Raw genomic sequence first — 26,802 nt, forward strand, 5'->3', positions numbered from 1 at the left:
CTGAATTAACAGAGACATGATGCGTTATGTAGTTATTTTACATGGCCTACAATTCATGTCTAAGTAATTTCTGATAGCGTTTACTTTTGACACTGGTCGTTACATAGCCTAAATGTTTTTGTAAGTGAAAACCATTTAGCTATATCTGAAAACATAGTTTATGTCTTTTCAGGCTGATTTGATAGGTGATTAAAAAAGCGCAAAGCACATTCTTAGGTAAATAGCCACTGCGTACTGAGGCACTCGGTTATCTACGATAACTACTTTCATTAGTCATAATAACAGTTGAGTTATTCCCAGAGTTGTTTCACTCCCAAGAGCAAATTACAAGCAGGAGCAAAGGAGTTAACTCGTTCAGGAAGTTAAAGGAGTCCGAAGCTACAGGGGACACGCCAATATTTTCTCTCTCCAGTTCTGGTCGCCGTTTACCTTAAGGCGCATGTCACAGAATTGACTGGGTAGCTCTGCATTCATTTACATTGGTCCAGATGTGCCTGTAAGTATTGTTTTTTTTAACTCAGAATTTGTGTCTTGAAAATTCACAAATAACTCGTTATAAGAACAAATTAATACGACCGGGTGAAACGATGAATGAAGAACAAAACATATTCAGCCTGTTTTTTTTGTTTGTTTTTTATTTTCCAATTATTGATTAATACTCCGTAGGTTTTTGGGGAAAAAACCCCGAACTGTTAGCAAATGTTCATCCTCATTTTATTCATAAGGAACTTTTCTCCTTCAGTGAACGTTTGAGTGACGTGTGACCGTTAGTCGTATATGGTCATTCAGTCATTCGAGAACAGTAATCCGAAGCGAACGATACCTCATAGCACGACCTTAAAGACGATCATTAGGAGTTGAAGACAGTGGAATATCGGCAGTAATTCAGGACGTTCATGTACGTGGGACAAAACGCCCACAACACATTCTTCTCAGCGCAGATGTAACGCACAGATATTCACCAATGCGCACTAGCTGGAGAAATTATTTAAACGACGGACGAAGCAAACCTTTTTAAGCAAGGGAGATATCACGATTGGAAAGAGACTGACTTCTGCACCTTTTGATGACTCCAGTTCGCACACCTGTGAAGGTAGGTGAGAACTTTAACATTAACTTAGACTAGGGCCATTTAAATGAAGCTGACAAATACTTAACAAAAAAACAACATATCCATGGTCCGTGAATAAGTGTCATCCTCATCACTTTAGTTAGTCATCTTTTCATCTCCTGGTTGTTAACTCTGCTGAAGAGCGAAAAGGAAACCCGAGAACAAGCTTAAAGAGAAAGGTAAACTGTTACGCATTCTTACCTCTCTTACCGCTATTAATAAGAGTTGTACTTATATTAAGCGAATAAATCTCGTTGCATTGTATACACAGTGTATCCTGTCATCGGTAAAGCAGTTCATTTGACTATTTTGCAGCAGATGGATAAATTCAAATGATCTCCCTAGACGCCATCTTATGTGATACATTAACCGGCGTGCTGAGCGTATATTGTTCACTATTATGGTATCCAGAAGTGAAATGAAGTATATCCTGTGCATGCATTCCACTGTTTATGCCACATCACATTCTTCTCCGATCTGATTTATTACCACAGACTTATAGCTCACAGTGCTGTAAAACATTTCACTCCAGAGTTGTGGAAAACTGGGCATCAGATCCGCTGTTAGACAAATGAAAAGCGTGCGCCGAGTCCTGTCCGTCTCTCCAGCTCCTCGGACCATCGCCCCCCCCCCCCCCCCTCCCCGAGCGCTAAACCAACATTATTTTCTTTAGCAACTGGAATTCCGACTATTCAGGATGGACAAATAAAACATCGCAATGGGTCCCGTCTGGTCTCCATTCAGCCGCCCATTACTCCAGGCTGAAATGTGTTGTTTTATTAGCTGTCATGCCAGGGATGTCATGCATTATAGCCTGAAGTCTGCAAACGCCACAGGCCTGTGATTTAATCCGCTCTGAGAAATTCTGAACAAATATGAAATAATTAATCTGACTAGACCATTTTTCACAACTAGACAAAAGTAAGATTCTTATCCATAGTTCCATTACAATGTCATAGTTGGTGTTTATCTACCTGTGCTATACCTTAGATACATACCCTGTAGATTTTATATGTGGCGAGACAGTCAAGTGCTGCTTGTTGGATGGGCAGCCAGGCTGCAGTTTATTTTAATGTTGAAACATACCGTGGAACCTGCTGGACACATGTATGTAGACCTTGGCAGGAACATGATAGTCCCAGATTCTAGTCTGGTGAGCCTGCTAATATCCCCGTCCTAGCAAAACATTGCGCCTGATCTTTGCAAACATGGAATCATTCCCCTTTAAGATTCTGTTTTTTTCCAAGCGACAACTAGTCTTTTGAAAACTGATGCGTATCACAGGAAAAAAAAAATCCCTGTCCTAAATCTCAGCCTAGGGAGTCTTTGGGAAGGGTATTGTTTAGCCATTGAGTGTTGATGGCAGAGAAGAATGGGGCTCAGAATTGCCTGTGCATTCTGACCTGAGAGACAGGAAGTTTGGCAACCCCCCTTGGGTGTCTGGAGTGTGGAATTTGAAGGTTCCATGCTAGGATCCATGTTTGCTTTGAGAACTGGCATCCCATCCACCTCTGCCATCTGAGGGCTCCTGGGCTTTGTTCCCATTCAGGAGAGTGCTCCCATCTCTTGAGCAGGAAGAGGGCAATAGGTCTAATTCCAGATGCCTTTGCTGAGTCCCAGATAGAGAAACATGGCTCGAGCAACTTCCTAAGTCCCTGCACTGGGTACATTGGCATCAGCACTGAATATATGCATCTGTACTGCTGCCCACAACACACAAGTCAGGAAGGTGATTAGGTTCTACAATGTGAAATGAGTCCAGACTTTGAGAATGCTGAGGATGTGTGTCCTAAATGTATACAGGCTTGTAATGTGCAGGGGCTGAACAGGCACCACCAAACAGCAGGAAGGTGATATTGAAACAACAGCTTGACTGTTTCCAAAAGAACCATGCTTATTTATTTGTGAATTATTTACAAATTTGGCAGTACCTGGAGCAAGATGTGGTCTTTTGGAAAGCTATTTTAGAAAAAGCTAAACAATCTTCACATACAAATGTTAGAAAATGACTGTAATTTCACCCTGAAGTCCTTTTTTGTTTACTGCAGTTGAAGTATGCAAATCCCACCCCCTTGCACCGTTCGGGCAAGGTTTGATTTGTAAACACCCCACTATGGCTTTCTGTCTGTGGACGTCAAGTTTTACATTGCCCCATAAACTACAGCTACTCGATATTCCCCATGTCCTGTTCCAGATGAAAACAAACAGATCAGTGATGTGTGCTTCTGGCATGGGTCCAAGTGAGTGTTTTGACAGAGACAGTTTAATGCAACCACAGACAGACAGCTTCCTGTCTCCCTTTGACCTTTGTACGTCCTTCAGCCTTGACCCCGAGCTCATTCCCCCGCCAGCCGGGAGCCTCACTTTCACGCTCAGTTCTGTCCCACGGCGCCCCAGCCGAACCCGCGGCACGTTAGCGGCCTGCGGAGGAGAGAGGAGTTGGCCCAGCTTGAAAGGTGGCTCAGACTGTGGTTTTGGAAGGAAGTGACGGTTGGAGGGACAGCCATCATTTACTTACTCACTCACCTGGCTGGGTTTGTGTCTCTGCAAACGCAACTGTACGAAAAGCGACTGATCACGAGTGTCCGTGCCTGCTGACTAAAAAAAAACAACCACACTCCGTCTTCCATGAGTCATCCTCGGCTACCCCCCGCCCTGTTCTCACTCTGACACACTCACAACTGCCCTGCAGTGCCCTGTTATGTCAGGATTCAAATCTCAGCCATCTGGCTGCTCTGGGCTCCTTCCTGCAACCTTTCCTCCAAGTGCTTCTTGCCTTTACATTGTCAGAGTCATCCATTCTACCTTTCCTATCCTGTTCAGTACTTTCTTTTCCTTTCATCCCTTTATCACAGCTTCTCAATCACTCGCCTTTTGTAGCTGTGTCTTCCTGGGCTCCAGTCACTGTGCATGATAGAGTGTTTCCTTTTGTTTTTTTTATTGGTCCTGAACTTCCAGTGAAGTACCGCCCATCCATGATGGACTGATCAAAGTGTATTCTACTCAGGCTCCTTTCACTGCACATACAGATACTCACTCTGGTTCACTCTGATCTCTGAGTTGGTGTGCAGCTCACCAGCTATAATTAGTCACATGCCGAGAGACAAAGGGAATTTCCCTGGTAAAAGATCCCGCCATCCCCAACTTTTCTTTAAAAAGTTCCATTCTTTTGTACAGCTGATGACATATTTATAGCACCTGGGGAGAGTTTGGATATTGCAGCTTTCCTAGTCAGACTGCTTGGTCTCCTCACCTCAGGCCCTCCGGTGTAGTGGCCGCTGCTGCATCAGATTACGTTCTGTCACGGATGAGTGTGGCATGAGTAAATGCCTCCCCCTTGGACTTGTCCCCCAGAGCCTCTTATCATCAGGAGGATGACTTCCCTATCTTACCTTGGGTTGTCAAAAAATGCCCCACAATTCTTTCCACAATGGCCAATTAAACCCCCCCCCCCCCCATATGTACCTCATGTTGATTTTATTTTTTACATTTAACAGATTAACAGTTTACTGGTGCATGTGTTTTCACTCGTGAGTGCTCACCGTGACATGCCACAAAGTGTGGTCCAAAAGTCTTGCGTCTGCGACGGCAAGTTTAGGATGTGGCTGAGTGTGAGAATATGCATATCTCATCATTCATGAAGTGTTCAGCAGATGTTCGTCTCATACACGTCTCAGTTTGCTTGGAGACGGAGCATGTTTTTGTGCCAGAGCTCATCTGTCATACACATGAGGAGATAACTTCTGGGTGGAGAGGATGACATGGAGGAGCTACTGCACCAGACACTTTAGCTGCGGTATGGGTGTGTTCTCTGGTAATAAGTGCGTTAAATGACATAGCCCACATCTGTTGCAAGTTAGGGTCAGTATTAGCAAGAAAAAACATTATTTACAAGTCAGGATATTAATGTTGAAAAGTTTCCTTCGACCATTTAACACAGTATGACATCTTATCTAGAACAAGATTAAGATCAGGTATTCTGTAATGGACCAGAGTGTGTGAAGCCTACCAAGCAAACTTTACAGAATTCTCTCCATGACTGGTGTTTGATGGTCTCCACAGCTGGTGTTCGAGGTGGACTCATGCCAAGTGGCCTCGAGAGCTTACGTCCCAAACCCCTGCCCCACCCTTCCCCGCCAAGCCCCACCCCAAAACGCTCTGCCCTGCCCTGCCCCGCCCTGCCCCGCCCTGCTCACTCTAGGGGACTTCATGCCCCTGCCTCTTTGGGTGGATGTAGGTGTCCATTCCAATGAAGCAGTTTCCATTGTTGTCAGCCCATGACACAAAAGAGGCCTTTATCTGTTGGACAGAATAAGGAGGAGGCTGAAGAGTCTGATGAATGTGGACCAATGAATGATGGTGTGTGTGTCTGTTTGTGTGTGTGTGTGTGTGTGTGTGTGTTAGGGGCGGGGGTTGTGAGGATGGGGGATAGAGCTTAATGGGAAATGTGAAGGTCAAATTGAAAAGGAACAATGATGCTGCCCGCTCTGTGTGCGACTGGACAATGGTGGAGCCAGGCTGGTGCTTGCCCCGCCACACTGGTCTTCTGCTGTGGCTTCACTGTTTAGTTTATGTTCGGGAACCATCGTTGGTGGCTTCCCCACTGGAGATCAGGCGAGCTGGCTGAACATCAAAGTAATAATCATGTTCTTTACACACACACACATGCACACACACACACACACACACACAAAGGGACAATGCTTGCAGTGTGAAGCTGGTGTGTATGTGAGTGTGAGAATGTGTGAGGGGGGAGTCTGCACTCAGATGTACTGAACACATACCGCTGTTTACAGTAGCACTCTAGAAAGCTCATGGCAGTGTAAATTCATATTCTGGTAAGTGGCTCACAGATTTTCATCACAAGCAGTGTGTTTTAATATTCTTTCATTCTTTAGTAAAACCACAAGCTACCATGTACCAAATTGCATCATTTTGCTGGCTACATTGTAATGACATCACAGTTAGATTACTGTACAGTATGTGTGCTGTCTCCATACTGGATGACATTCTGTATGACAATGTCAGGAGACAGCTGTACCATATTAGGCTGAGCTGTATGCACTCAGTTATTCTTAAGATAAACAAAACAGAGGTCCCTCTCATGCACAGGATTTTAACCCTGGAGTTGTTCTGTACCTCCTCCACACACACAAGGAAAAAACCCTGCTTCCCCTCCAAACTCTCTCTCTCTCTCTCTCTCATCTCTCTCTCTCTCTCTCTCTCTCTCTCTCTCTCTCTCTCTCTCTCTCATCCACACACACTCCACACACCCACACTCATACCTAGCACACACACACACACACACACACACACACACACACACACACACACACACACGCACACCCACACACACATACACACCACTCTCACACAGCTGTGCTCTTGCATAGCAGGCTTCTATCATAGCAGGTCTGTTCTCGTCTCTCTCACTCTGCCGGGGTGAGGAGCAGGGGCTGGGGGGGTGGGGTGTGGATGCACCGGGGAGCCTTGGAGCCCTAAAATTAACAGGGTGGGAAAAGGGGCCTCCCCTGGAGCATTTTCATCATGACACTGTTTTGCTTGTGGAGCATGCTGGGCTGCTCTGAGCTTGCACCTCAACATTGAGGGCGGGCTGCTCTACATTAAGAGAGACAATGTGGTGTTAGTCTTACAGTAACCACTGGGTCAACTGACCAGATGTTGGCCCATTTTTCATTTGGCCTCAAATACCCCCCAACCAACCCTTTCCCTCCCTTATCCACTATTAGAAAGTCCAGAGTGGGAAGCACAGTTAATATCTTACCACAATTACATTTCTGGAATTTGGCAAACAAGCTCTGGAGCAAAGAAGTATCCATGAGGCTTAACCACACTGTCTCACAGTAGGCTGAAGCCTTCATGGTCGCAGTTACAGGAAAACGAGTATGCCTTTTAATGAGGCAACACTGAAATGGCTCTGTACAAGGAATAGGGGATTGTGGTGAGAAACGCTTCGAGAGACAGTCAGTGGCATCACGCCAGTCTCATTTTTAATTTGTTCGGGTTGCGAGAAAGCCAAAACAGATCATTCCGCTTGGCCCAACAGGCTTAGCTGCAGTGAAAGCATGAAGGCGAACAGAAGTGCCTCGCAAGCTGGAGTCTTACATCCACACCCGTGCGTCTCTCCTGGTGTACAGGACATGAGCTAGTCCACAGCTCCTCACTGACACTCATAAATCAAAGATGAGGTTACGGGGAGAGCGGCCTGAGAGTTTCAACTGAGTCACCGTGAAGTGGAATCCCCCTGCTGCTGACGTTCTCTGGGAGGCACAGGTGGAACAGAAGATGAGGCTAGCTGTCATGGGGGGGACAGATTCTATTGTAACACCACAAACCAAGTCCAGCCCCTTGTAGTGGATTTCTTTTTGTTGATGTTGCCGGTGCCTATCGTGCTGACAGGACACATGCAAACACACTGCTCAGGCAAAAATAAGAGCACATTCTTGTGTCCAGGCCAACAATTACATATGTTCAGCTTTCTCCTGTTTTAAGGGCCAGACAGAGAGATAATAAAGCCTCTACAAGGCTATAACCTCTTCTCCTCTTCCTCAAACAACTTGGCTTTCAGTTCTTAAATTGCTTCTGCCCAGAACACTTTTTCATCTCTCCACAGTGCTCTTTGCCCAAAGTTCTCCTCTGCTAGGCTAGGGAAAGCAATGGAAGGCAGGCTTGGCGCTAGATTAGTTTTGTCTAAAATCAAAGGGAGTGATTGCAGAATAAGATTGTGCCACGTTGACGTGTTAGGCTGCTCTTTGTTTCGTTTAGTTTTGATGGTCATGGAATGGCTGTCAGTTCTGCTCCATTTGCGAGCACTTGTATGCCCCTGCACACCTGTGTGTTGACAGCTTCACTGCTGAGAGTCCATCCGCTTCACTGCTGAGAGGGGAACTTTTCTTTCTGCACAGACTGTTTTCACAAAAACACAACTCTAAAATCATTTTTAAACCTTACTTTTTTCCTATATAGTCAGATTGCGGTAGAGTCAGATTCTATTTTAATGGGGTGGAATGAAGGTACCTAATTCTGAAAGGAATGTCCATCTTTTGCAGGTTTCTACTTCCTGTGGCCATAATCACACCATGCCGGAGGGGGCCAGCCGGGACCATCAGAAGAAGCTCAGCAACCAAGGTCAGCTATCAGGGGCTGCGGGCTCCAAAACACCACAGAAACCATCATCCCCAGGGTTCATGCAAACAGCGCACTTAATTCAAGGGTTGAACGATAGAAAAAACACATTTAATGATGTTTAAATTGCTTTACACTGCAGAGGATTCCCAGTGGAAGTTCACACAGCGATTGATCAGTATGCTCATATCTGCAAATAAAAGAATGTGTGAAATAAGAAATCTATATCTCCCTTCAGAGCCGAGCATGCTCATTAGAAATGAAATAATTACATTTGTGAGGTTTTACACTAAATACGGAGCCTTGACATGCATATGAGCACTGTTGTTAATTTTAGTTTCAGTTTGTCATGCTTTGCAAAGAATACTTGCTTACATTATCATGGGAAGCAATCTGAAAAATGTTCGGGAAGCTCTGACAATTGGTTGGTTGGTCACCTCTTGTTATGGGCTTAGTTAACAAGATGTGGGGAAGCGCCTTTGATTCAATTAGTAATGCTATAGGTGTGAAGATATTCCCCCTAAACATGTAACCTCCCCAGTCTAATCTGTTTGGATGGATCTGCACACTTTGTGCGTCGCCTACAGACTGCTGACATGAAAATTGTACAGTTGCTTCCCATTAGCCTCTTTATGTAAAGTACCATAAACGTCTATTGGCAGAACCCAACTGTGAACCCACAATTAATTTCTTAAATTTGTTTACTGGAAAGTAACTGGTTTTATTTCTGCACTGGTGGTTTAGAAGACATGGCCACAACTTGAAACACATCATTCTGCCCCAGGACATTCTTTTACAGTGCTTTTTCAGAATTGCAAGTTTCCAATATGATAATATTGTTAATGGACTCTGAAACCACATATCTAATGACCCGTAATAGGTTATTTCTTGATCTCAGTGAAAAGAATACATTAACTATATTGTATTGATCATATCTCAGTGTTTAGATCAACATCCTTTTTGTTAGTGCATATTTGGCTGGTGAAGTGCACTGAATGCTTTTAGTAGAAAACAGTACCTGGGTTGACCACATCCTCACAGGCAGGTGCGGCTCTACATCTGTGCATTGTGTGATCAGAGGAAGTAGAACCTTATGGGTCTTGGCACACCGTTATAAAGAGAAAACAACAGTAGGTGCTTCAGTAGGTGTTGACTGTTAAACTCATCCTCACTTTATGTCCTTTCTTAGTCCTACTGTAGTACAAATAGCAAATTTGTAAATACTTGGCTTTTAGTTAGATCCTGAATGTGTCTTTTTATCAAGCTGTCCTTAAAAGAAATTTTCACTAAAGGAAACTGCTGACACGACTTTCTTAACTGTAAAAATGCAGGTGGATATTTTAATATTTTTAATTTTTTAAATCTTTGTCAGCTCAGTAGTCATTGTTTTGGGAAGCATACAGCTTTTGTAAAATGTTTATTTCTGGTTTTGCAAGGCTGCACACTAGCATGCGTTAAGGCAGGAAGAAAGGGTGTGGAAGAGAAAAGAGCCTCTCTTTCTATTTCAGTCATCTCAGATAAACCATTTCCACTGCAGCAGGGCTGCGGAAGGCATGCCTATTGGTAACACGGGTGTTTTTCACTATTGGCAGAAGGGAAATAATCCATTTTAATTGGGAGGTTTGCTTACGATGCTTAGTTGCTGAGCAGTCTTCCTTTTTAACCGGTTTGTAGTTCAGCAATATTCAGGACTCAGCTATCAGTTAACTGGATGTAATGGGCCTCTGTTGGAATTGAACTCTGTGAGTCTGCATGGTGATTTAGCCCACTACAGTTCAGGTAGGTACTTCTGCCTGGGTTAGCTTTGGGTTCTTTTGGAAATGGATGTATAACACCAGAAAGCAGGTCAAATATATAATTACTGCCCTTCTCTGAGGTGGCTAGATTTGGGATGGCTGGTGTAAGTGTAGGAAACATTCATTTATGAGGCTTCAGATTGCTCTAAATTTTGCTCATGGCCCTACTGTCCTGTGCTTGGTTGAAACTGTCTGAAAAGTAGATCTATGGTCATATATAATAAAAGTAGTTTAGGTAGTCGTATGTTTTGAAGTAGTTTTTGGTCATTTAAGGAGAACATTATGAACATGCAGCTGATATGAATTATGGCATTCAGTAATATGAGTTTTCATGTTACATTATTTTGAAAGAAGCCTATATCATTAAGACAAGAATATTTATAACATGGGAATTCTTGGATTCGATCCAGCATCTAATTTCAGTACTTTTCAACAAATTTATGATTATAGTGATGAAATGCAGTTTCCATCTCATGATACGGAGTTATGAAAGAAGGAAAATCCCTTTTGCTCTCTTTTTAGAGTAGCAATGATGAATTCTTACAGAAGTTGCTTGAACAATATCTGAAGCATATCAAACCTTTTTTATGGCATGCCTGAATATTCCTTTAGAGCGTAAAATGTTTGTCTGTATTCCAGAGGATGCATTAGGTTTACACCGTCACGCTTAGTGCATTTTCCTTGACTCCCGTGGGTTTAACCTCGGCTTTGAAGCAAGCCAAGTTTAATCCTGCTCGCTTTTTTCCTCGACACAGCTGAAAGTGAGGTTGAGCTGAGCTGATAAGAATCGGAGCAGTATGGCAATCACTGATCTGTGCTTTCTCTTTCTTCTTTTTCTCCCTTCTTTTCATCTTTTCATGTGAGGCTGCCACCATATCACTGTTGACCTTGGGAAACAGCCAGCGAAATATAAACAGTTGCTTCCAAGCGCTTTACAAGGGCGCTTAAATCAAGTTCGGACAATTGATATTGCCGAAGTGCTTTCAATGCTTCGGAGCAAGGAGGGTGTGTGTGTGTGTGTGTGTGTGGTGGTGGTGGTGGTGGGGGGGTTGTTTGTGAGTGGTCCAGGTAATGGACAGAGGGAGTACTTGGTGTGTGTGAGGCAGACTTGGCCAGTGGGTGGGTGTGCCGTGTAACAGTTGAGTGCACCGCCCTGTTATGTCAAAGGAAATGGGGGATTGTTCAGCTTTGCTGGCCACTGCCCTGTAAACGCACCCCCACTGCAGGAGCCATTGCCCTACATTCACTCTCTAAACAATAGCCATCTTTTGCTCGGTGGTGGTCTGTTTTCGCTCGTGCTGACGGCTTTGTTGACGCAGGTTTACAGAACCTATTCAGCTGGAGCACGCTTGTCTGCCTTAGATGCACAGGCTGACAGGAAGTGTTCTGTTTGAATGAGTCGTGTGTTTGCATGCTTGGTCATCCAAGAATCTGAGCACAGGAAGTTTGTATTTCCTGTCTTTTTAATGTGCACAATTTTTGCATTTCTGTGCAAATCTGCTCAGTTGATGGACTGACTCTGTGGGTTTCTGCTGTGAATAAGTGCATCATAATTTTATTCAGTCACACCTTTTTGAGGGTTTGCTATTTCCTGACAGTCAGCTAGAGGAAATGTTTATAAAGCATCATTGACAACTGTAGTGTATAATAAAGCTTTAGAAAAAAATAATAGCTATTCATTAGTCTTAAAAAAAACTTCCTTTCTCTTTATTTTATCCTCTCTCACTCTGTCTTTTTTTCTGTGGTTGGGTTTCTCTCTCTCTCTCTCTCTCTCTCTCTCTCTCTCTCTCCGGGCCTGCAGCTGCTAAGCGTCCCTCCTCTGTCTCCTCTCTGAGCGGGATTGTGAGTCGGATGGCCTCCTCAGGCGGTGCCTCACGCGGGAGCTGCACCTCCGTCAACACCGTGTGCTCCGATAGCGACCGGGGAGCCAGCCTCAGCTCGTCCGCCTCCTCCGCCTCGCTGCAAGACGCCCACTCCTCCTCTTCTTCCTCGCTTCCCTACAGCGCGGTGACCGCGGACCCTTCTCCCCAGCGCAACGGCTCCGACATCAGCCTGGACCTCACGCCGCTGTCCCTGCTGCCTGGGGTGGGCGCAGAACCCGGGGCCGCCACCCCTCTGCCAAAGCTCTCCCGCCTGGAGAGGGTTGAGCTGGAGATCGTTGAGACAGAGCAGGCCTACGTGAGGGACCTGAAGAGCATAGTGGAGGTAGGGTTTCGCTACAACGCCTCATTCACACCTTCATTCCTTTGGTGAATGCTTTGAAGTGCACCAATTATTCAGCTCATATCTAGCCACTTCTACAAAAACAGATGTCTTTGGTTGACTTTTATAAACACCCTATCCAAGCTGTCCATGCCTGGGGTGTTCCTATCAAGATAAAAAAATCCCAACCCAAACAAAGGCCTTTTTCTCTGCGCTACTGGTATCATTTTTACATCAGATATAATAATATGAGCCATGCAGTTGATAGAGAGGCATAGCTGCCCCCCCCCCCACTCGCTAACTGCCCTCTCCCACCCCCAGGCCAACGGCCATCACTGTGACATTCTGTTGTGCCATCCATCACACTCTCAGGTGGAGCAGCAGAGGCCATGGCAGCAGATAAAAGCAACAGTATATTTAATCTGTCACTTCAAAAGCACGTCTGCACTGTTTCTCACCAGGGTCCACCAACCTGAGACAATGAGGAGGCTGTTGTTCGTATCTTTCACACACACGCACACACACACCACACACACACACACACACACACACACACACACACACACACACACAGAAATCAGATGTCACTGAACAGTATAAGAGGTCCTTTGTAGGGACTCCCAGCATGTTTTCATATTCCATGAGTCGCTGACCTCCAAACCACTGACCTCTGTGGGTCATTGGGTCTCTGTACGGGCAAGCAAAATGTGCAGCTCACTCAATCTAAGAGCTTCACTTCATTTAGGATGATATTACAGTGATGGGGGCTCAGAGGCCCAGCCAGGTGGGCATGTCCTGTTTTAATGGTGAGGTCTTTTTTCAGCAGAGCCTAAACTGAAGAGCAAGACTTTTACACGAGCTTTTAAAATAGCAGAAATGTTACTCATGCTGACCATTACCAGGTTTCCGTCATGCAGACCAGGAGAGCAGTCTTGAGAGTAATGTGTGTGTGTGTGTGTGGGGGGGGGGGGGGGGGGGTGCGCATGCGCAGACTGATCGAGGAATGCCCGAAATGTATCACATTTCCTTATTGCTGATGGGCCTTTTGAAGTCGACCTCTATAAGATCCAATAAAAAGAGAAGGCATACTGCCCAGTGGAGAGATGCTTTCAGATGGTCATAAAGTGGGTGCTGAAAGAGTGTGTACACTGTAGTTTTATCATCTTGAACCAAAATGGGCCATAGTTTGATGGATGGCGATTTCAGTGACAGAGTGCTGACTCTGTGATTTGCAGGAATGACGTCTGATTGCTGGCTGGGCTTCTAGTAAGTTACTACCGTCTGGTTTTGATTGAAAGCCCAGTGCACAATGCTGTCAGACGTGGTTGAATAAAGGATGAACTTTCCTGTGTGCAAATTTGTGTGCTTAATATGAGTATTTCGTTCATTAGTGAGTGAATTCATATTCCTCATGTGAGTGTGTGCATGTCTGTATGAGCATTGGGGAACATTTAGGAGAGCAGACTGAGTGAAGCCCCCCTTTCCTTTAAGCAGTATCCCAGCCAAATAGGACAGGAAATTTGGGGGTGGGTTTGTGGGGGGGGGTTGCTTGGCTGTAACCCCCATTCTGAGGCACATGTAGAGGGGGCCGGCTCACGAGAGAGGGACACACTTCTTCTCCTCCAAATGCTGACCTAGTTTCTCAGACAAAGGCTCAGAGAGTGCGTGCAACTCCCGCATTGTCGTTCCCTCCCTCTGCCTCGCGCTGCTTTTCTCTTTCCTTTGTCCACTTTCCTCTCAAAAATCCCCGCTTTGTAGCTTTTGTTTTTCCTCCTTTCTTATTCCCTTCTTTCCATTCTCTCTTTCTTTACTACTTATTCAATTTTTAAACTTGTTCTTCACTCTGTCTGGCTCGCGAGCGACCCTCCTGTGCACATTCACCATACTTCATCTCTCTCTTGCTCTCCCACGTCTGTCATAACTCCAGGGTCATTTGTCTGGTGTCTCTCCGTCTCGTCCTCTTGCCTTTCTCCTGACTCACCGTGATGTCCCGCTCTCGTCCCTGCCGGCTCCCGAGCAGGCCTCCATCAGGGGGAAAGTCTTCCTGGCTTGCAGGCGGACTGTAAATCTGTCTAATTACAGTGGCCAGCTTCGTCTCGCCTTCAGGAGGTGATGAATGCGCCAGGCCCCTTGTTTTCCATCTCCTTTTGCCCCACCTCGGTCTGTTTGCCTTCACTGACACCCCAGTGGCTCTGGAACCAGACACGGGGCAGGAGAGCCTGCCTGTTTTGGAGGAATGTAATGGAGAGACTGGGAGAGTGGAGAGAACCCCCACCCCTCCCAAGTCTCCACCATTCTGTCTGGAATGCTTGTTTGTTTGTAGCTATTTCTTGTAACCGTCTAGTCTGGGGCCTTTTTTAAGTTCATTTTATTTTTCCTGGTGGCCCATTTTTTTCTGCCAGTTGCGAAGCCCCTGTTTGCTCAGGGCAGATTGTATCAGGAGCCCTGGCACTTTACATTTTTCCAGTCCGTCACAGTTCGGAAGATTTGTCAGAGGGGTGCAGAGTTATCAGATGACGTTTGTTTACACTAAAATCTGCTCAATTAGGGGTTAATGAGGCTAAACAGACAATGATAAAGTTCTGAGGGCTACTACTGATTAGCAGTGTCAGCCAAACTAAAGTATTGCATGGGAGTAGACTAACTGTTCTCCATTCTAATAGATGATTGCCATTTTACCCATTTAACAGACATTCCAAAAATGAGAAACATTTAAAACATTAAATATTATTCTTTATCTGGATAACAACAGTTATGTCTGAGACAATAAAAATAAGACTAAGAATGTTTTAGATTTGATGGACAGGTTTGATGTTCAGGTTCACTTCTCCTCAGAGATCTTAACAGGGCCAGTAAGATCAGGATCGCTGGACCACATTTTCTTTCCTGCGAAGGAGTTCTATTTTCCAGCCCTTCTGTTACAGATATTGTAAATCCTTATCATTTCACCTGACCTGAGACATCTGGATTTAAGGATAGGTGTGTTTGTTTTACTTCTGTTTATTTATTTCCTTGCCCAGAGGATAACTTAAGACAACAAAACAACTATGCAAGCCTAGTTTTGCTGGACTGGCCATCCAGTTCACAGGATCTTTAATTTGTTTATTCATCTTCTAAACAGAGTTAATCCAATTCACAGACTTAATCCAAGCTCCTGTGAGGCAGGATCCTATCCCAGCAGCACACAGTACCAGAGAATCTGTTATTCAGTTGTCAATAATATTACAATTGCAATGTTTGGAAATCTACAAAATCTGATGGGTCTTCTGTGTCTTCCTTCTGAGAAAAATTCTTTGGTTTCAAGAGGCCTGTTCTCTTTCAAGATAATCTGCTGTCATAGAGTTTAAAAATATTAATCCACTTTGTAGTTTTACTATTTTCAGCTATAGACACAGCCAACAGTAAATGTTAAGAATGTAAATGTTGAATATTGTTTCATGTTTATACACATTTTAGCAATGTGAAGGTAATCACTCATATAAAATTATTCTAATCTTGCTTGAGAGAAAATAAGATAACTGTTGCCTGTTGACTTGCTAAAGGTGACTTTGTATTTTATTATCTCACAACGGGCCAACCAGAACACATTAAAATAATAATATTTACCACCAACATGTTAGTATGTTGACCTAAACCTACTCTAATCTAATCTAATCTAATCTAATCTAATCTAATCTGATCTAATCTGATCTAATCTGATCTAATCTGATCTAATCTGATCTGATCTAATCTCTAACAAAGCTACCAGCTAATGTGAATATAGTCATTGGATGTAATACAACCCTGTAACTACTTGCTTAATTATATGATTAGCGGAAGAACAATGATTACATCTCACAGACAACAAGCAGTTTACTGCTGTCTTCACTACTAACTACTTTGTATGTACCAGTAACTTAACTAGATATCTAGTTAGTTACTGCACAGGTGCAGCAAGACCCCTCGTACAAGACCCCTCGTACAGGACCCCTCATACAGGACCCCTCGTACAGGACCCCTCGTACAGGGGTGCATGAGTGAAAATGTTGGCTAGTTTGTGGGGAAAAAACAACAGAGACATATGTATCCCTGGTGTCACTGTTTGCAGTTTAAGAGAGCAACACTGAAATGTGCCTAAATAGATACCTTAAGCAAAGCACAGAGCATGCATTCATGGAAGTTAACAACATAACAGCCAATAGATCTACAAACACATTCCTGCTAATTCTCACATTCCTTAATTTAACTTAAGCTATTGCAGTAATATTTCAAACAATGACATGCATCCACATAGTAGCGTAGGTTTTTGGGGTGGAGGGTGGAGGGGGACACTGCTCGAAACACCCAATCTAACAGATTACATGAGTAGTGTGAGCAAGAATTATCCCCCAAAACTAAGCCTATGTATCCACATGAAGCAGTCCATCTCCAGCTAACATACCTCTTTGCTCTACAGCCATCTCACTGTGATGCTGTGCTCATTTGTGAAATAATGCAACAGATGCATGCGCATCCCCAGAATGTTCCTGGCACCGCTCACGCCTTGCTAGCTAGCTAATGTTGATGAGATTGAAGTGTGACTCACACATTTCAACAGTGGGACTGAGTGAATGAAAATACCTCTCCTAGGGAAGAGGTATGGTGGACAGGCAACAAGAGGCAACAAGAGGCTTTTCTTACACTACTCTTCCCTGCTGGGTAATATACTACCCTCTACCATAAAGAAAAGGCTGTATCATGGAACAGTTAGTAGATCAGTCAGTTGGAAGTTTATAGATGGCATTGAACACTTTAATTTCAACGCCTGTGTTTCTCATTAAGTCAATAAAGCAACTGGGTCATGGAAACATTATTAAAATTTAGCACAATGCTTTGAGAGGTGAAATGCACCCCCTCTAAATCTTTTGGCATTAAGTGTTAGCTCACAACACAGCGATGCTTTGCAAAAGCACAATTCCAGTTTCCAAATTCCAGTTTTTCCATCAGAGAAGACCTGATAGAATTCTATACCCCAGTGGCACATTCCATTGGTTGATTACCACATAGTCATCCTGCGGTGATGTCTTCTGATGCGTGTGCTTTCAGTGAGCTCACAGAGATGGTTAGCGACGAAAGAGAAGATCCATTTTCTCATGAGACTTGCTCATGCCTTTATGACCCAGGTCAGAGGCGTAAGAGTGCAGAGAAGGAAAATATAAACATTGTAAGAGGGAGGCCCTCTTACCACCACACTAATCGTATGCTTTTTTTGGGCTGCTCGGCTTGTTTACATGGATGATTTTAGCGGCTCAGGTTTTGCAGTGGAAATTAAATTATGGCGATGCTTAGTTTTGTCAGACCTTTGGAGGTGAAAGGGCCATCTTGCTTTGGAGGGATTATCTGTAACCATCCTGTTGTTTTTTCAGACAACAGACTACATGTACAACTGATTTATGCAAAATTGTTTATAATGGGAATATGATAACAAGAAACTAAATAAAGACAATAGCAGATGTAATGTCTAACAGTTGATGACCTTTTCTGCCAAAGTACATTAAACAGTTTTTCTACAGCTAATTTTTAAACTCTAGTTTCATATTAGTATTCTTCCTCTCTCTCTCGTCTGCCTTAGGACTATCTGGGGTGCATCATTGATTGTGGAGACCTGCCACTCAAACCCACAGAGGTCAGCATCCTTTTCTGCAACATAGAGGACATCTATGAGTTCAACAGGTGAGAGTTCCTAAGTTCAGCTTCATCCTCTGCTCTCCTCTCCTCTGTGTATGGCAGCCAGGTCTTTTTCAAAGATCATGTGTTTGGAGGTAACTGCCTGTGTGGCGGCACTATCTGTTTAATGTGCCTCAGACACAATGGCTGGCCCAGGTCCTGGACGATCCTTGAGAAGAGGACAGTGTCCAGGCTGCAGCCCGGAGGGGGAGTAGCTTATGTTTGATCTTTTCCAGCACACCCTTGCTCTTAGTCTCCATTACTACTACACTACATGGCCGTTTTCTGAATCCCAGGAATGACTTTTTTTCTTTTTTCTTTCTTTTTTTACAAGCACGGAGGAAAACACATGGTTTATCGTACCCTGAGTTCAAACAAGCAGCATGAAATGGTTTCTATGGGCCTTTTTTAATACAAAGGCCTTCCGTATTTTGTTGGGTATGATCTTCTCTGATTCCTTTACAATGGTTACAGATGATCAAACAGTGCTCAGTATGTATCTTCGTTGACTAAACAATTTTCCACACTCTTTTTTTTGGCCTTTTATTTTCGTCATCACTGGGAGTTGCTGAAGCCTCCGGCACAAAGGCTGTTTGTCAGCTGTTTTCTGGCACCAGTCCCCAATGATGACGTGAATTAGGCTGCAGTTGGGTGGATGAATTGGGGGGGCACGTGGAGCTCTCCCACTATGGGCTGTGTTTTCACCCTTCCTTCTCTGTGTTTTAACACTTACTTCTCTGTGCTCATGATGAGTTGGAGCCTCATTACAGGCCTTTGGGGGATATGGTTAAGCATCGAAATCCAACATGGCACCTCAGACCAGCCCTCATGAGAAATCCACTTTGCTGTGTGGAAACAGCAAACCTTACGAAAGTCTCGGGTGTCCTTAAGGCATCTTGTGTCGTAATGTCTGTAAAATGCTGAGAGTCAGAGCCAAGTTTTTGTTCTCTCCACAGGCACTTTGAGATTTTCCCTAAAATTCAATTTGCCTGTAATGAAAAGAATCAGTGTTAATTAGGCCATTCCGGTGCACAAATGTGGCCCACCATTTGCACTGATCTGATACTCATTCTTGTCCCTGATTGTGAAGCATATCGTTTAGAGGGGAAAACTGACCTCATTTTCCTCACTCTTCATACTTTTTCCCCCCTGCTCTTTTTTTTGTCTTATCCTGTTGTCTTAAAAGCCTATCATCTCATCTCTGTGGAATGTAGCCTTTTTTCAGCTCAGCGCTGTTGTGTCTATTTTCTTGGCACCAGCCGGCTCTCCAGCACGCACACAGATGTCATTTTACGCAGAGTCGAGACAGCCAAACTCTGAGGTAGAGGCTCTGAAGGAGCCACACAGCACAAAGGTGGGGTCAGGTGAGCCGTGCATCCTGGGGCGTCTGACAGGCTGTGCTCGAGTCATAGACAGCAGCCTGTAGCTCCACACCGTATGCTGGTGCTGGAAAGCTGGAGTACATTTTTAAATATAGCTATAGCAGATTGCATTCTCTGGATTTAGAGATCTTGCTTTGCTTCTCTGTGGTGAAAAGCTGTTTCTTTGTCCAATCATTTTATTATTTCCTGGCAGCAGTGCAGTGCTTGAACTTGCTTATAAGAGCAGGTGGTCTGTACAGCCAGTGACCGCGATGACAGTACTGGGTGCACAAATTCATACTTTTTCTAACTTGATTTTGCTTTTTCATATTTTACTTTCATGGGTTGTGGGGCTACTTGTCCACAGCTAATCTCTTCCATAGCCTGTTGATTTACAATCTACTGTACAGTCTACTGTATCTGTTATAACAGCTTTATGAGTTGACTGTATTTCCTATAGTTTCCAGAGAAGTGTCAAACTGGCAAACAATGATCTGATCAACTCTATGGAGTGCCATGCAATCTCTTTTGCCTAAAAACACTATAACATGATATAAAATCTATATAAGCTCTATAGTGGTAAAAATGCTTTTGGAAGTATATATCTAAGCATATTTATCTAAGTGATATTTATTAACTGTCCCTGTACCTAACTCTGTTCCTAACCTTAAATCAGTTAAAATACATGGTCTGGATGAGATGTAAATATGGCTAGTCACTACAGTCTCTTATGAATCATTCAGTAGGCTGGTTAGAAGCAATGTTTTGTGTGTGACTATGTACAGAAATATTTGGCCTACAAAGTCAGGCAGCTAGACGCAGACATGTGAAACATTTAACGATACCTTCAAAAGCATGTTCCTCCCCTGGAGCGGTGGGGGCTGGGGGTGGGGGGGTGGAGGGGTGGAGGGGTGGTGTTGGAGGGTCAGAGGGTAGCAGTTAGTGGAACCACCCAGACAGATTCCTCCACTAAGTGAGATCTAGACTCCTGTCTGACTCCCCGTGTACTTTCTTCTGGGGTTGTAACCTGTGGCTGAGCCATATTGTGCTGTATTGTCCATGTTGATCCTCTTAGGCTGACCTGCTTTACCAAGCAGGATGCATGATGAGGAAGGCCCTTTTCTTAAGCTAGTCATGGTGAAACTCTGCCAAACAAAGATCCTGTCTGCTGGAGCAACTAAGAGCTGGAGAACTGGTGTTGCTTAAAAAGCATCTGCACTACAAACCAATGGAGCCCAGCATCCCCTGGCCAGAGCCCTGTGAGGAGCACAAGGATTTATGGCTTTGCAGAATATACGAACACAGTGAACAGCGCTTAAATGCGTAAATCACATGCTCTCTTTATTGTCCTGCACGTACCATGCTAAGCACATTAGTAGATGAAAGGTGGGAAGGGATGAAAACAGCAAGATGACAGCTGCACAAGGGGAGGAATGGAATTAGGGGGCAAGCGAGTCTTTGGAACAATATGCGGGGAGCCTGAGGATGTGATGGAAGGTATGCAGGCATGGCAAGGTTAGGCATTTACAACCTCTTGCAGGTGACTCCCTTTCCTCGTCCTGATCATAAGTTCTGGCGAGGAACCTTCGTCATGACACTTCCTTGCTGTTTTGCCTGTTAGATTCTGCAGGTCACTTCCCTTCTACTGCACATGAATTCCAGAACAGCATATTTTTTGAGTCCTATGTGGCTTCTTTGCCACCATGATTTATTATACAGATTGGTTCATTAAACAATTCTGACACAATTAAAATAAGTGATCAGCATTTGGCCAAGTGGTTCCATTTATTAATGTTTTATTCAACCTCAAATATGTCTCTGTACACTGTTAAGAGCCTGTGTAAGTGCCCTGTGATTGAAAGCCTGAGAAAGTAATAGCATGGATATAAGCATAACTCAAATCTTTGGCTTGGATGGCCCTGCACTTTCCCGAGGCTTTGACTTTTAGCGCCAGAACCTCGGAAGACGTGCCAAGTCCTAATTGACTCCAACTTGGCTACCAAAGTGCAGACATGCAAGGAGATGTACGACCTATGATCACAAATGACGCACCTCACCCTTTGCCTTTAAGTATACCTTAACATCTTTGTTCTGTCATAATTGCACGCAAACAGACTGAATAAACAATAGTGTTCTATTGTACCTCTCCAATCCAAATGACCTCAGGCATCTCACACTTCAAACAGCACCTAGACGAGCCCTGTCCCTTGGTTTGTTTTGACGCAGAGAGCATGCATGATTTCCCCTCCACATTTGCCCCCTTGCCACAAAGGGCAGCTGCTAAATGAGCTCCGTCTCCAGGGTGGGAGGGGCCACTGGAGGATGGAGCTTTGCGGCTTTCCTCTAAACTTTTCCCCTCGGCCACATGAAGGCGTGACCAGAGTGTTTACAGAGCACCACTTTATTTTCTTTGAGACCATCAGGGAGGGCTTCCCCCAGTACTGACCATCATAGTGGCTTGAGGTCCCCTTGGTGATGATGGTTCAAAGTTTGCTAATGAACCGAATTGAAGCCCACTGTGGTGGGTTAAATTGTAGCCGACCTCTCGTCAGAACCTCAGGGGATAGGCCCAACATGCCGCGTGCCCTTCAGTTCACAGCATCATGAAGGAACGCGAAAGCAGTCATTCTTGGTTTGCAACATCTACCCCCTCCCACTCCACAAAGAAATCAAATCTACTCCACAGTGCTGCAAGAAAGCCCAGTTTCTTCTATTTCATGTCTGACTCGCAGCAGTGATTGTTTTACAAAAACCAGCTCCAACTCCCGGCACTGCTGTGCTCTGCTGCCACTGATGCTGGCCAAGATAATCCTAGCCTGCTGTTTCTGATTCATTCAGAGGCTGAAAGGAGAGCTTCTTTGCCTTCCCCTTGCTCGCTGCCATTTAAAAGATGTGAATCGTGTCCTTGAGGGTCTCGGGGAAAGCATTCTCTTATGTGTTGCGATAGCGCTGTAGACATTTTTGTTGAGGGGGAAAAATGGTGAGCTGACAGTACATGGTTACCAGCGAAAGCACGCACGGGTGATGCTCACATCCAGAAACATTTAGCGTTTGGGTTCAAGGGTCTCTAGTGTAGCCAGAAAGTGGGTTCAAGGTCTGCACGTAGAGCCATGGGGCTGAAGGCAAAGGGGGGAGGGGGTTGCTTTAAGCCAAAATAAGATGTTTTCCATCTGTATGCATTTAAGCGATAGTTTTGTTAAATGGACGGAGAAGAAACAAATGAACACAATGTGGAAACAGAGACAGGAATTGGAGTTTTTCTCTAGCCAGGAGCATCCTCTTGAAACACCAATCCCAGATGTCTTCATGGGAAGAGAATAACACTGCTCAAATGGAGACACATCCCAAATGCCAACTCAGAGAAGCAGGGTTCCTGTGCTCTGTGGCGCTATGCAGGTTTTAAACAGTCATCATTCACACGTACGCCATTCTGCTTAGTTGCAGCGATAGAAGTGTGTGAGAATGTTAGCGTGAGCAACAGCAGAATGATTTCTCACTGTGCATATCTCACTAAAGTCTGACTGAGCCCTCTTCTCTTCAACAGTGAGCTTTTGGAAGATCTGGAGCGCAGCCCTCATGCTGCAGCAATGGCAGAGTGCTTCCTGGAGAGGGTAAGTAAGAGTGAGCTCATGGATATTGAAATAAAATAGCAGTGCCAGGTCAGCTGTGTGCAAAACGTCATAAGGCAGCACTTAATGCTTTCCTTTTGTAGTCACAGTGAAGCCAAAAGGTTTATATTCCACTCTCACTTCTAAAGAAGACTGGGATTTAGGTAGAATAAAACTATTTCTGTTCTTTCCTGGAAATTGGGTTAGACTGTCCAAATTGTCTGAAAGAACACAACTTTTGTTAAACTGCTTTAGAAAACCACAAGCACATGTAAGGGGGCACATGCTGGGCCATATGACAGAGATATAGTGACACAAGCACCTAAGAGACACCACACTACCAAAGACAAATTGGCTTTGTGAATGAATCCCAAACATTTGAATGTTTGAATGTGACCTTTGAATGTCCTGTGTGTGTGTGAGCTGTGGCAGCTTGCCGACACTTTTGCTGACATACTCCACGCCACAATGACACAATAATGACCAGACCCATGCACCATGGGAACACAGAGAATGCCATCTTTGTTTGTCATGGGAGAGGAGTTGAATATGTCAGTGCTCTACTCTGCCATCATTTGGAAAATGGCTTGGAGGAGGAAATGAAACCTCTGTTAGGCAACCACTGTACGTCTCGTCGCTGTTGTGTCTGAGGTACCTCCCACTCTCCTGGACATGAGGCTTTCCTCATGTTCATTGGGGTCCTGTTTGAATCAATTTGGATCAGCAAAAGAAACAGAGTACAGTTGATTAAAATCATTACTGTCAGTTATTTTGGGTTTTAGCCTGTCTTGCCTCCTTGAACAGGCTAAACACATTTGAAGGACTTACTTGGCATGTTCTCAGGATCTCAGTGATAAAAGATCAAGCTCTCTGTGACTCACAAAAAAGCATGTTTTACTTCCAAAACAAAGATGTGCTTTTGGAGTGGACAATGGGATACAAATAAAGCACAAGGCTGATATGTTTACATGCTTGTATAGATGTGCTCCAGTGAGTGGAACTCTGTTTCTGCCAAGCAGCTGGCCATATCTGCCACTAGCCTTTTCAGTGCCAAAGATGTGGAACACCGTTGCAGGACCAGATGAAGGACATCATTTGATTATGTTGTTGTGGTGCAGCTCCCATGTCGGACATTGGAAAAACTTTGTGGTTGTGAGGCACTGTTGCAGTAATTTATGGCTCCATACCAGTAACTGAGGGTTTGAATCTCTGATGGATGACAAAAGCTGTGGTTGCAGGTCTTTTCCTTGCATGAATCAGTGCATTCTTGAGTTATGCTGCCCCAAGGTTGCTGCCAGTGGCTACCAAATCTCTAGTGTTGCACACAGACATTGTACCCATCTGAACAAGAGAAAACCTGCTGGATGCCCATACCATGATTTATTTCTGCTTGTTCTTTGTTCTGGGCTGACTTTGTTAAATCCTCATCCTCATAAGGGTTTTGAAATTTTGAAATTTGGCTTCACTCTGCCCTGGGTCTCAGGAGGCTATTTTATTTCTTTATATGTTGCTGCAATCATTTTTTTTTATAATAAACAAATTTCACTCATTCTTTATTTTTCCTCTTTTTGTTTAGAGTGAAAACTTTGAGATTTATACCACTTACTGCATGAACTATCCCAAGTAAGTAGATAACTTATGGATGTTTTCCAGTGTTTTTTTTCTATGATTCAGAGTATCACCTACATTCTGTTATTTTGCCAACTTATCTCTGCGATAGGATTTATACAGTAATTCACTACACTTTGACTTACTGCAGTTACTATGTCTTTGAGTTGAAATCATCACTAGCAGAAAGATTTATGTTCAAACATACTGTTCATTAGATCACTTAAAAATGTTTATTTGAATGTATGACTAATAGAATGTCATCATGTCAAATACTAAAATACTAATACTAATGTAGCAATAGGTCTGATTAGTATAGTAGCAGGTCTAATGGAAAAACCAGGCCTACAAGGGATTGCATGCATAGAGTGCTGACTAGTCAGTGTTACGTTTCAGCCCTTTCAGCTCGGTTCTCGTGGGCCAGCGGCACTACAACAGCAGATGTTCAGTCTGAGCTTCACGGCCACAGTCACACTTATTAGTGCACGCAGTGCTGCGCAGTTCTCCGCATGCTAGCATTGAAGTGCGAGCTCTAGCCACACTACCCTGCCATTCCTTTAGGACCAGCAGCCCTCCTCCCCCTGATGCAGTTAGCAGACAGCTCAGCGGCCATGCATGCAGGCGCCAAGGGTCTTTGTAAGTAGCTTTGGCTCGGCTTGAGGCCTTTTGCAGGGTCCTTTGGCTGAACGCATTACCGATGGGCTGGCGGTAAGACGGTGTGCCTGCCAGGCCGAGTTTCTGAACAGACGTGTCTCCCAGTGGACACCCCAAAGGAATGACCATCTGCCTCCCTCTCTCTTTCTCCACCACCAGCTCTGTGGCCGTCCTAAGGGACTGCATGAAAAATGACAGCCTGGTGCGCTTCTTCCAGGAGAGGCAGGCCACCCTCTGCCACTCGCTGCCCCTGGAGACCTACCTGCTGAAGCCTGTGCAGAGGATCATGAAGTACCACCTCCTGCTACAGGTTAGTCAGGCAAGACCCTGGCATTGTTCAGCAGGCGGCTCTGCCACACATGTTCACCTGGGCTGTGTTGGAGCTGAGTGTGCTTTTTTGTTGGTTTCTGACTTCATTGTCTTAGATTCACTTTCATCTTGGTTATTGTTCTTAAGTTGTTTACAATTAGCAAGTTATATGAACTGAACAACAAGCCACAGCCCAGCTGCTCAGTTAAGAAAAGAAAGGAACCAGGATGGGTGCATTATTTCAAGCTGTTTCAAGCGTGAGCAATGTCTCCTCCCCCTTTTGGCAGGAGTTGTCCAAACACTTTGACAAAAGTGACCCAGGATATGAGGTAGTAGAGGATGCCATCATCACTATGACTGCAGTGGCCTGGTATATCAATGACATGAAAGAGGAAAACAGGAGCATGCAGTAAGACTGCAGGTATGCATAGATATACTGTGTGCCCATTGTCTATCAGTGCATGTATTCTAATCTAAACACAGAATCTTAACAAAATGTTCTTGATTTGACAGGAAATTGAGAGCTTGTTGGTAAACTGGACTGGTCCTGATCTCAGTGGGTTTGGAGAGCTCGTTCTTGAAGGTTCCTTCCGAGTTCAGCGAGTTAAAAAGGAGAGAGCTTTCTTTCTGTTTGACAAAATGCTGCTTATTGCCAAGAAGAGGCAGGATCACTTCATGTACAGCACACATATTTTTGTGAGTCATCAGCACTGAATATGAGCATCTCTTTGTGTTTTGCCACGTGGATAGATCAGTTGTACAGATCTTACCAGTTACGAAAGTCTTGCTGCGTAACATTTAATTCATTTTCAACCTCTTTCCCAATTCTCTAGTGCTGCAACTTACTCTTGGTGGAAAATATGAAGGATCCCCTCTGTTTCAAGGTGTCAGATCAGACAATCCCTAAACAACAGCACATTGTTCAGGTAAGAAATTAATTTGAATTGTGTAAGAAAAATAAAGAATATTGGTAAGATCTGAATGCCATCTTAATTTTCACTGTAATTTGGAAACCTGCATATTGATATTCACTGAATGGCTACTTTATTAAAGACACCCCATCTACTAGCCACATTGGACCTCCTTTGGCCTTCGGAACTGCAGCAGATTAGTCATGGCATAGATTCTATTAGGTGTTGAAATCATTCTGCAGGACTCTTGACCCATGTGGACGGGATAGCTTCTCGCAGTTTACATTTACAGAATTTAGCTGATGCTTTTATCCAAAGCAACTTGCAATTATGACTGAAGAAAAGAACTTGAGCAATTGAGGGTTAAAGGCCTTGCTCAGGGGCCCCACGGTGGCAATTTGGCAGTGTTGA

The 26,802-nt window shown here is 44.2% G+C and overlaps 1 protein-coding gene across 1 annotated transcript in view; it reads left to right on the forward strand.

The window, feature by feature from the left end:
* Positions 1-462: 462 nt before the first annotated feature.
* The window catches only part of plekhg2 (pleckstrin homology domain containing, family G (with RhoGef domain) member 2), a 35,628-nt gene continuing 9,288 nt past the window's right edge, over positions 463-26,802 (forward strand). The window contains 11 exon segments of the mRNA XM_026997666.2: positions 463-1,093; positions 8,182-8,260; positions 11,855-12,258; positions 17,846-17,946; positions 22,846-22,912; positions 24,486-24,532; positions 25,331-25,481; positions 25,768-25,872; positions 25,875-25,901; positions 25,994-26,176; positions 26,314-26,406. Of these exon segments, the coding sequence (XP_026853467.2) occupies positions 1,067-1,093; positions 8,182-8,260; positions 11,855-12,258; positions 17,846-17,946; positions 22,846-22,912; positions 24,486-24,532; positions 25,331-25,481; positions 25,768-25,872; positions 25,875-25,901; positions 25,994-26,176; positions 26,314-26,406 (1,284 nt within the window). The 5' untranslated portion in view covers positions 463-1,066.

This window comes from Electrophorus electricus, chromosome 15 (assembly GCF_013358815.1).
Source record: "Electrophorus electricus isolate fEleEle1 chromosome 15, fEleEle1.pri, whole genome shotgun sequence".
Classification (NCBI taxonomy): Eukaryota; Metazoa; Chordata; class Actinopteri; order Gymnotiformes; family Gymnotidae; genus Electrophorus; species Electrophorus electricus.